Source organism: Trichechus manatus, unplaced genomic scaffold, assembly GCF_000243295.1.
Source record: "Trichechus manatus latirostris isolate Lorelei unplaced genomic scaffold, TriManLat1.0 scaffold00086, whole genome shotgun sequence".
Classification (NCBI taxonomy): domain Eukaryota; kingdom Metazoa; phylum Chordata; class Mammalia; order Sirenia; family Trichechidae; genus Trichechus; species Trichechus manatus.
This window is the reverse complement of record NW_004444022.1, coordinates 8,218,351-8,229,185: the sequence shown is the minus strand read 5'-3', so window position 1 is coordinate 8,229,185 and position 10,835 is coordinate 8,218,351. Positions and strand designations below refer to the sequence as shown.

The following is a 10,835-nucleotide window of genomic DNA, read 5'->3' as shown; positions in this document are numbered from 1 at the left end:
CCCAGGGATCCCACTGGTGTGGCTGCAAAGACTGTGGAAGTGGTTCCCAGGCTGCAAAGTACAGCCTACCTAGAAGGGGCAGAGGTGTCACACAGCACCAGGTATTCATGAGACAGGAAGAGAAGATAAGTACAGAGAGATGATAAACTGAGAAATGAAGAAAAGGAAAACTAGAGAAAAGAAAACAAGGAAAAAAAAAACAAAAAACAAAAAAAAAAGAACAAAGAAGTGTTCCCAGGGAACCCACTGCACGGCTGTGCAGACTGAGGAAGTAGCTCCCAAGCCGCACAGTACAGCCCAGCTAGAAGGGGCTTCCAAGCTGAGAAAAGAAAAAGAAAGCAAACAAACACAAACAAATCAAAACAGAACAAGTCAAAACAAACAAACAAACGAAAAGCCCTGGGGATCCCACCAGTGTGGTGGCACAGGCTGGGAAGTAGTTCCACAGTTGAGCAGCGTTTCAAAGCCTTTCAGGAAAAAGCAAAGATGGCACAAGGAGCCAGGTATTTGAGAGAAAGGAGGGGGACGTGGTGAGAGGTATGGAAGAAACCAAAAGCAGTGGAAAAAAGCAACACCAGCAACATACAAGTGGCACTCAGGGAGCCAGCCAGTATGGGTAGGTGGAATCCAAGCGGCACAGGGCTGAAGCCGGTGCCTCCTGGCCAAGAGACTGTGGCCGCAGGAAGCAGAGAAGGCCGAGTGGGGGTGAAGAAGGGTGGCGGGTGGGAAAGCGTGTATCACTGGTTACCAGTTGTTCTGTCTCCTGCTGGGAGCTCCGCAAAGCTGCTTTCCTGTACTCCCTGTTCGCCGATCTATGACAGGAGTCCCAGATGGCAAATCCATGCTGCATTAGCTGATAGGGGACCTCTGCATGTATCTCTCCTCGCTCTCTGTTCTCTGTCAGTTTCTTATTCCATTCAGTGCTTGGTTCAGTTCTTTATCTCTATATTTGATATTTAGGGTTTCAGGACTGATGTTTGTCTCCGTTTGACTTAGTTTTCTGGTCTTGGCCGTGGAGGGACGGCGTGGTGCTTTTGTCTATAGAGTCATGTTGCCCGGAAGTCTCTTCTCATTTTTTTCCTTTGTCAATTTGGCCAGTGGTTTGTCAATTTTATTGATCGTCTCAAAGAACGAGCTTCTAGTCATGTTGATTCTTTCTATGGTTTTTCTGTTTTCTACTTCATTTATTCCTGCTCTGATCTTCGTTATTTCCTTTCTTCTGGTGACTGTGCACTTCTTTTGCTGCTCTATTTCTATTTGTTCAAGTTGTAGAGTTAAGCTATTTATTTTGGCCCTTTCTTCTTTATTGATGTGCGCATTTATTGCTATAAATACTCCTCTGAGCACTGCTTTTGCTGTGTCCCAACGGTTTTGGTATGCTGTGCTTTCATTCTTGTTTGACTATAAGAATTTTTCAAATTTCATTTTTAATTTCTTCTATTACCCAATAGTTCTCGTGTAAGGTGTTATTGAGTTTCCATGTATTTAATTTTTTTTCCTGTTATGGATTTCTAGTTTTATTGCATTATGATCACAGAAGATGCTTTGTAACATTTTGAGGACAAACTCAGTATTATTTTAGAGCAGGGGTTGGCAAACTTATTCTGTAAAGGGGCAGATAATAAATATTTTAGGCTCTGTGGGCCATATAGTTTCTCTTACAACTACTCAACTTTGCTGTTAAAGCGGAAAAGAAGCCATAGACAATAGGTAAACGAATGTGTGTGGCTGTGTTTCAATAAAACTTTATTTAAAAAATAGGTGGTGAATGGATTTGGCCCACATGATGTAGTCTGCCAACCCCGTTTCACAGTATTCTATAGGCCCAAATGTTTGGTAGTAAAGAATAAGCTGGGCAAGGAATTTAAAACAGAAAATCAGATGGAGTTTAAATAGCTTAGGGTTACACCAGCAAAGCCAGCATCTAGAACCTTACCTATAAGCTTTTAGAATGTGGGCAGACAATTATTTATAGTTTAAAAAAAGAAAACCAAACTTTGCTGGGTAATCAGGAGGCCTTGCTATGTTAGTTCCTAACACGGTTACCTTTGAGCAAAATCACAACTCCAAGGTCAATTTCCTCATTTCAAATTTAACTGTTTATGCTCTGAGGGCTATAGGGAAATTCTATGATTGAGTCCTTCTAACACATAGGGTCAGATATTCAGAAGAAACATGGCAGCTGCTGCATCTGCTTTGTGCTTGCCAAGTGGATGCCAGGCATGGCAGGTCCATATTCTAGCAATGTAGTGGTCAGGAACTGTTCGGACATCAAAGAAGTCCAAGTCCCTTGATCTTCAAGATTTTGTTAGATGTTGGCTTAAAATTCCAAGAGTCAGTCAGGCAGTATATAGTTTCAAAGCAATGATTGCTACAGACATCTGGCTTTATTTGGTTTGATAAAACATTCTGAGCAAAGTAGCTACTAGAAATTGTGATCAGGACGTGTGAGCTGGAAACCTTGTGCTTTTATCTAATAAACTTCCTATTTCAAGGAACTGGCACTGAGCTAGGGATCCATTTCACTAAAACGGAGGAAAGACCAAAGGTGGTTGGTCAGAATGTTTGAACAACCTTATTGTACTAAAAGGATGATCTATATATCAAAAATGACAATATTGTCTTTTTATATTGTTACCTAGTTTTAGTATACTGGTATCCAGGCCCCTTTGGTTCTATATACAGGATTTAAATGTAAACTTATTACATTTTTAAATAAATGTTCTACAATACAAACTTCTCTTATACCACATACATCCCCTGCCCCCCACTTTTTTTTAGATTGAAGGTATCATTTAACCTCAAGATGACTAAATCAGTTACAACTTTCCATTAGCTTGTGACATCATTTTTCCCTTTCTCCTACAATCAGATTAGTATTAAGAACTGAAATAATCTTTTCCCAGTGAAAGTCTCATTTTCAATTTAGTAATCTTCAAGCAAAAATAAATTATGCTTCTTCCCAGAAGCAACTCAAATGCAAGGTGTACTGACACCCAGTGTTACTGCTGAAAAGCTACTGTTTAAGAGGTACACGAGTGGTAGGAACAGATCTGACTTTGTAGATGACAGTTACACATCTTCTACACCTCAATATTTATTTCAATATCTGAGTGCTTATAACTTCTACTTCACTGTGTCTACTTAGTGTATTAAATTTACTGGCAAGCATTTAAGTTTCTATAATTGAGTTTTCCACAGAATTAAAATAAAGGCATACATTCTTGGGAACCCTAGGGAAGAAGATAGCACCAGGCCAAAATTTACTGTAAAGAAACCCCAGGTGTCACCTGTGCTACCAAGTGGTACCACGACAAGAAGACAGCAGGGAAGAGGAAGAGCTCCACAGGGAGGATGACAGGGCTCTCTGCCTCCAGCTATAGCTGACTGGTAGTGGACAGAGTGGATAGCAAGCTTCAAATAGCTTACAATCCCAGCAAAAGAGGCTAATGCACTAAGACACAGTATTACCACTCAAAAGCAAAATCATAACCATAGCTCAGTTTCAGGCAAAAAGACCCATCTTGAAGGCTCCCTTTGCCTGCAAGAACAGCATGACAGCTAATGGCAGTTTGGCAAAGTAATTGAAGAAAAAGAAAACTTACCCAGGGTCAAAAACCCCTGGAGTGCGACAGGTTGGTCCAGAACAGGACTGTAACATCATTAACCGATAGTTCATCTTTCCTAAGAGCTCTGGATCTATAGTTTTAGCAATGTTAGTGATTTGGTCTGGGTCTGCAGTCAGATTATAGACTTCCACGAACACCTACAGGATATAAAAGAATGCAAGGAAGAAACAAAAAGGGTCACGCTTGAAGAAATACACCTAATGGGAGTTATTTCTAAATGGGAAGGGAGGAGGCAGGTTAAGAAACCAAGACCCTGGAGAATATCATCTGTTCTGAAGATCCTCAAACAGCCAAACTGCCTACTTGAGACAATGGAGCATCTGTTCTGGGGTTAAATTGCGTCGAGTCGATAGCCTACATGCTGGACGGGGACCTCCAGCACACACTGTGCCTTAAGGCAGTCAGGAAGGGGCACAGGGGAGGACATTTATTACTCTGTGTAATTAAAGCAGAGAACAGAAGGCAGGACCCTCAAATGGCAGTCTCAGAAACAAGACTCAGTAATAAAGTACAGAAATGAGAGTTAACATTTGAAGGTTTACTTTTGCCTTAAAATACTGAAAATTCAATTGAAAATAGATATGAGAGTACTCAAACTTGTGTTGTTCAAATGTTAGGTTTTCCTATTTTAAAAGGCAGTTGTAGACGTACAAAACCAGTTGGGCAGAATACAATATTAATTATCACATCTAACGTTGTTAGGTGCTATCCAGTTGATTTTCATCTCATAGCGACCACATGTGACACAGTAAAACTGCCCCACAGGGTTTTCTAGGCTATAATCTTCATGGGAGCAGACCACCAGGTCTTTTCTCCCACCGAGCCGCTGAGTGGGTTTGAACCGCCAACCTTTAGGTTAGCAGCCGAGCACTTATCCATTGGACCACCAGGGCTCCTTATGTCTAACATTAGACATGTCTAGTGTTAAGTATTTTTTTCCTCTAACTTGCATGCTCTTCTCCAAAGGGGAGTCAAATGATAGGCCAGGAAGACAATCGGCAAATTTTGCCTATAATGGCTTCAAATAGCTGCTCTTAGACTATCACTTATAAAGTCGTTATCAAATTGATAAACATGGAGGTGAGGGGAACAGGAACTGAGTTTGTGATGGCTTCTCAGTAGGAAGGGACTTAACCCAGACTGAAGAAGTGCTCCCACCTGTTGTCCAAAGTGCTTATGAGCTGCAAATGGAATGGTTGAATGAATCAATTTCTGACAGACACAGATGAGAGTCTCTTCCATATGGGTAAGATATGGTTGCCAGATGGGGCAGGTGAGCACACACTGATGAATGGTATGAAATCACAAGGGACTCTAATCCATGTGATCCTTCAGATAATCTACACTGATCTGTGTTGGCTAAAAGACACCTTCTTCCAAGGATGGAGTTCCTGGTTCTGCCTTTGACCCTCCACTGCTAACCTATTTGAGCATCAGAAGACTACTCTGTGTTGAAAACAGAAGTTTCTGAACAAGTCGGGTGCTGGTAAACTTTTTAGAGAATGCCCCAATGGGGTTCACTTCCGCTGAAGTATCTTATGTTCACCCTAAATTACTGGGGAAGCTAACAGACCAGGCACGTATCATTTTGAAAAAGTGAACTGTGTATTTAACGTGTGTGTGTTTGTTGGGGGCGGGGGTAGTGAATAAAACTCCATCTAGAAAGACCACAGTTAGAAAAGTGAGAGACATGGCCTTGTAGAATTGTTTTTCTTAACTCAGGGAAACCTAAGATGAAGTACAGATAAGAAACGGGTTTTCCCTGGGGAGCATATTGGGAATTGTTCTTATGCCACCAAACCTAACGAACAAAGCACTGGCAATAAACAAAACAGGTGAGGGAAGTAGCAGGCGGAAGTCCCTCTTACCTCCTGGTCATCAAACTCGCAATACTGTAAATTCCACAATGCTGATGTTGTCCTCACACAAGCATATGTGTTGTTATAAGAATCTTCACATACGCAGTCTGGGAAACATTGCTGTAGGAATATTTACTAGGTTAATGAATGTCCTTCTCCCATAGTAACAAATACCTAGTTGCCTACGGGGGCAACCAAGCAGGCTTAAGGTGGACACGCAATCTGACAGAAATTAGGAAAACTTCCACAGAAAAACCAGTAAACCAAAAACAAATCTGAGGCTTTGTTCCTTATTGACGGTTAACTTAAGGAACACGTGGTTGCAGACTGTTGCAGTCCCTGTCTAATAATCTCCTGACCAGAAGTATTTGTAATGAACACCTTTAAAATGTATGGTAAAGAGAACAAATTAATACTCAGATGAATCACTTCTAAGGACTCTTAGGAACTGTCTTCCTAGGGGGTTCGAGAAGGCTAATATCACAGGCTAAGATGAGCTTTGGGGAATCATCCACAACTAAGTTATTTATGACTATTCTTATCACCCAACATGACAACTCTTATTTCTTCATGTTTCCCATAGCATGTTATTCCACTTCTGTGGAATCATAACACTTTGGTTTTAGGAGCGCCAACTCCAAACAGAAGCTTATTTCCCATTCTCCAAAGCGAGGCTGACGTGGCTGTTACAGCCTCCCTGACCAGCCTGGCTGCTACCAATGTAAGGCACTCATGATGGCATGGTCACAGCTGGGAAGCCCATCACTACTGGATGCCACTGATAATATCCCTAATCAAAAATGGTACAGATACTGGGAGGGGGTAGGACACAGGTATTGATAAGGTAAGAATATGGGCAGATAGCTGCATTTGTTACAACAACGGGAAAAATTCAAAAGGCACATTGTGACAATAGGTCAGCACCCTCATTTTCAAGATTGCTGGTTTACCTTAGTCCATCTACTAACCACCCACAGTCAAGTGACAAAGACACAGGAGCAAAGCTCAGATTAAGGGTTTCAATAATTGACACATCCAGACCAACACTGTACTGTGTTATCAATGAAAAAGTTGTCTAAGCCAACTCAAGCTATTACTCACGGATACTCCAGGACCCACAGAAGGACATGTTGGGTCGGAGACATTATGGCCTTCTCCTTGATACTCCACCAGGATATCTGATCGCCAGGTCACATTACTAGCTCCTCTCTAGAAATAAGAGAAAGGTGGTTTCTGTTAGGCATACAGACTATGATAAGAATCACAAAGTTATTTACCGTACAACTAAAGAAGACTCAGGCGTAAAAACTAATTGGACGATTCATTCAGTAACTAAAGGGAATGACTAAAACAGATGCATATGAAGGCTACTGAGTACTGTGTCTGGTATTTATAGAGCCCTTACAAGTGACAGTCGAATGCTCTGAACATTTAATAATTGCTCTCCAAGGCTATTGCTATGAAGCAGGTCAGGAATGAAAACTGACAAAGCAGCTACACAAGGATTAAAATTACACAGCAAGTTGCTGAAAGTCCAGATTAGAACACACAAGATTGTGTATATGCTCTATACAAGAACTGTCCTAAGCTCATACCCCAAGAAGCTTATAACCTAGCAGACACAAAAACAATCAATCAATAAATATGGAACAGGGCTGATTGTGCTAAGGACTACAACAGGTTCAAAGTACCTCCCGATGTTCAGAATGAAAACATAATACGTATATTAACTCATTTAACCTTCACAGCACACTGGTAGCATAGAAGGAAAGCAGCAGCACCATTTGAAATGGGAAAGTTTAAGACAGGCACACAGATGATAAAAGGAGGAAGAATCCAGGAGTAAGGGGCAGTTTGGGATCAAAGGAACAACATGAGTATAGGATGGTAGTGTGCTTTCCTGAAACATGTTTTTCAGACAAGTAAGCAATGCAAAGTCAGGGCAGAGAGGCAGGCTGGTAACCAGACTGGAAAAGGCCCTGCACATCAGGCTGCACATTTCCTTCAATGAAGAAGAGCAGGTGATGAGACAAAGTTTTTGAGCAGGAAAGTAACACAACCAAGTCTGTGCTTTAGAAAAGTCAGCCCTGTGGCAGAATGGAATGGAATGGAATGGAGAGAGGGAGACCAAGTTAGGAGGTACTCTTAAAATGGTCTAAAATCTTACTATTAAAAGTCTGGTCTAAAGGAAAAGATTAGTCCGAAGGACTAATTGTCCACAGCTACCAAGGCCTCCACTGGACTGAGTCCAGTACAGCTAGATGGTGCCCGGCTACCACCACTGACCGCTCTGACCAGGATCACAACAGAGGGTTCTGGCCAGAGCTGGAGAAGGATGTAGAACGTAATTCTAACTCACAAAAAAAACACCAGATTTACTGGCCTAAAGGAGACTGGAGAAACCCCGAGAGTATGGCCCCCAGACACCCTTTTAGCTCAGTGGTGAAGTTATCTCTGAGGTTCACCGTTCAGCCTGGAAGTGGACAGCCCTGTAAAACCAAATGAGACTAACGAGGTACAGGAGTCCAGTGACAGGGGCCAGAAGGCAGAAGGGGACAAGGAAGCTGGTGATAGGGAACCCAAGGTTGAGTACGGATATTGTTGATGTGTTATGAGATTGTTAACCATTGTCATAGGGCAACATTTGTAGTAACTGTTAAATGAGAAACTATTTTGTTCTGTAAACCTTCATCTTAAGTGAGAATAACAGCACAATTGGAAGAGCGTAGTCAATGTCACTGAACTGTGCATGTAGAAATTTTTGAAATGGTGTATCTTTGGCTATGCGTATTTTCACCAAAAAAAAGGTTGAGAAGTTAGAGGGTTGACATGTTGTGGGGTTGTTAACCAATGTCATAAAACAACATGTGTACTACTGTTTCATGAGAAACTATTTGTTCTGTAAGCCTTCACCTGAAGTACAATTTAAAAAAAAAAAAAGAAAAAAGCCTGGTCTATCAGTAACACCTGGGAGCTTGTTAGAAATGCAGAATCTCAGGCCCTACTCTAGCCCTAAGGAGCCAGAATTTGCATTTTAATAAAATCCTGTGGTAATTCAAACTCGTTGCCTTCAAGTCAATTCTGAGTCATAGTGGCCCAAAGGACAGACCAGAACTGCCCCAAAGGGTTTCCAAGGAGTGGCTGGTGGATTCAAACATGCCAACCTTTTAGTTAGCAGCCAAGCTCTTAACCACCGTGCCACCAGGGCTTCGTGGTGATTCAGATGCACATTAAAATTTGAGAAGCACTGCTCTAAAACTGGTTCTCAAAATGTGATGCAGAGAACAGCAGCATTAGTATCACTTGGGAACTTGTTACAAATGGAAATTCTCAGGTCTCAATGGGGATGGGAAGCAATCTGTGGTTTAACAAGCCACACAGGTATTTCTAATGAATGCTAGTTTGAGAACCACTGCTCTCAAGAACCAGTGCTCAGTAACCTGGCCACTGCAGTAGCGAAGGGGCGGTAGCCTTGTGCAGGGCTTTGAGTGCCAGAGCTACCCAGGGAGGGAGTCTGTTGTTCTACAATAAAACCTGAACAATCCTGTGTGGCTCAGGGTCTCAGCAGTCATGAGTCACAGGAGACTTCAGAAGCCGCCGACTCCTCTGTAAGTGCTCACTCTGCCAATCCTGAGCCCTGGAAGCTGGGAGTCAGGGCAGAACTTATCTGTTAGACCTGAATAGACTTCAAAACCCGACAGTTGAGTGTCAAAGTGTCCAGAGGATAAGAGAGTATCTAGGGAGTCTAGACCAGCGGTTCTCAAACTTTGCTGCATATCAGAATCACCATGGAGCTTTAGAAATCCCAAGAGCCAGGTTGTATCTCATGGCAATTAAATCAGTCTCTGGAGGTGTGCCAGTTATTCACTGAAGAAAGTTAAAAGATATACAATTTCTCGTAACTGACCTACAGATTCAATGCAATTGCAATCAAAAGCCCAATGTGATTTTTCAGGTAATCTGAAAAGCTGATTCTAAAATTTATATAGAAGACTTCTACAGGTGATAAAGGCCTCCTTCAGTTAAACATTTCCTTTATCACCACTTAAGTAATCCTTTTGCATTCACTTTTGGCCATTTTTAATTCTTCTGTGACTTGATTAGTCATCGTATCTGTCTTGGAAGAAGTACAGCCAGAATGCTTAGAACCAAGGATGGCGAGAGTTCGTCGCACATACTTCAGACGTGGTATCAGGAGGGACAAGACCCTGGAGAAGCACATGCATGGGAAAGTAGAGGGTCAGTGAAAAAGAGGAGGGCCCTCGATGAGGACTGACACAGTGGCTGTAACAATGGGCTCAAACACAGCAACGACTGTGAGCACGGCGAAGGATCGGGCGGTGTTTCGTTCTGTTGTATGTAGGGTCACTGTGAGTTGAAACTGACTCGAATGCAACAACAATCTTCTGCCCATTTTTCTCCTGTGACATTAATCTTAGATTTCTAAGAACTCACATATTAGGACTAACTACCCTTTTCCACATATGTTGCAAATATTTCCCTAATTTGTCACTTGTCTTGATTTTCTTTATGATGGGAGTTTTTTGGGGGAAGGGGAAGGCATAGAACTCTAAGGTTTATATGTGGTCCATCAGTCCTTTCTTTTAGAAAACTCTTTCCCACCACAAGATCAGAGAAAAAGGCTATTCCCTGCCCTCAGAATGGTTGTACTTAGTTTATTTCAGAATCTTGGCTCAGGCCTGATCGAGGATTTTATACTTACCAATATGGGCAAGAAAGACATCCCGTCCATCTGTGTCCTATTCAGATCATAGCCAGCGATGTCCAAGATAGTAGGTCCCAAGTCAATGTTGGCAACAAGCATCTATGACAGTGAAGAAAAAAAATCTAGAACACAAGTGTTTCTATTCTTCCCCATTCTATCTAACTAAAATAACATCAAATAGCAAAACCTGCAGAGATATAAAATAGTGATTGCCAGTATCATCAGGAACTGCCTCAATATATGTATTTATTCCAACTACTCTGCTACTGATGAAAACTTTTTTTAAAAAACTCTCTTGGACTGCCTTAAGTTCATTTATGAATCATGAGAAAACTGTCAGTCTATTTTATAGATAAAGTGTTTTGTTGTTTGCCGTTGAGATGATTTCATATCACGGCAACCCTACAGGACAGAGCAGAAGTGCCCCATATAGTTTCCTAGGCTGTAATCTTTACAGGAGCAGATTGCCAGGTATTGTCGCCCGAGGAGCAGCTGGTAGGTTTAAACCACCGACCTTGCGTTAGCAGGCGAGCACTTAACCACTGTGGCACCAGGGCTACTCTGAAAGTGTCTTACAATCTGACTATTCAGATTACTTCACTAAATTTTACTTCAAATGAA

At 41.8% G+C, this 10,835-nt stretch overlaps 1 protein-coding gene across 1 annotated transcript in view; it reads right to left on the bottom strand.

The window, feature by feature from the left end:
- Nucleotides 1-10,835, bottom strand: part of GNS (glucosamine (N-acetyl)-6-sulfatase) — a 44,882-nt gene that overhangs the window by 5,589 nt on the left and 28,458 nt on the right. Inside the window, exons 9-12 of the mRNA XM_004381567.2 lie at nt 10,212-10,313; nt 6,590-6,697; nt 5,498-5,608; nt 3,606-3,766 (exon numbers count right to left, since the gene is read on the bottom strand). Of these exons, the coding sequence (XP_004381624.1) occupies nt 3,606-3,766; nt 5,498-5,608; nt 6,590-6,697; nt 10,212-10,313 (482 nt within the window). The remainder of the gene's footprint in view (nt 1-3,605; nt 3,767-5,497; nt 5,609-6,589; nt 6,698-10,211; nt 10,314-10,835) is intronic.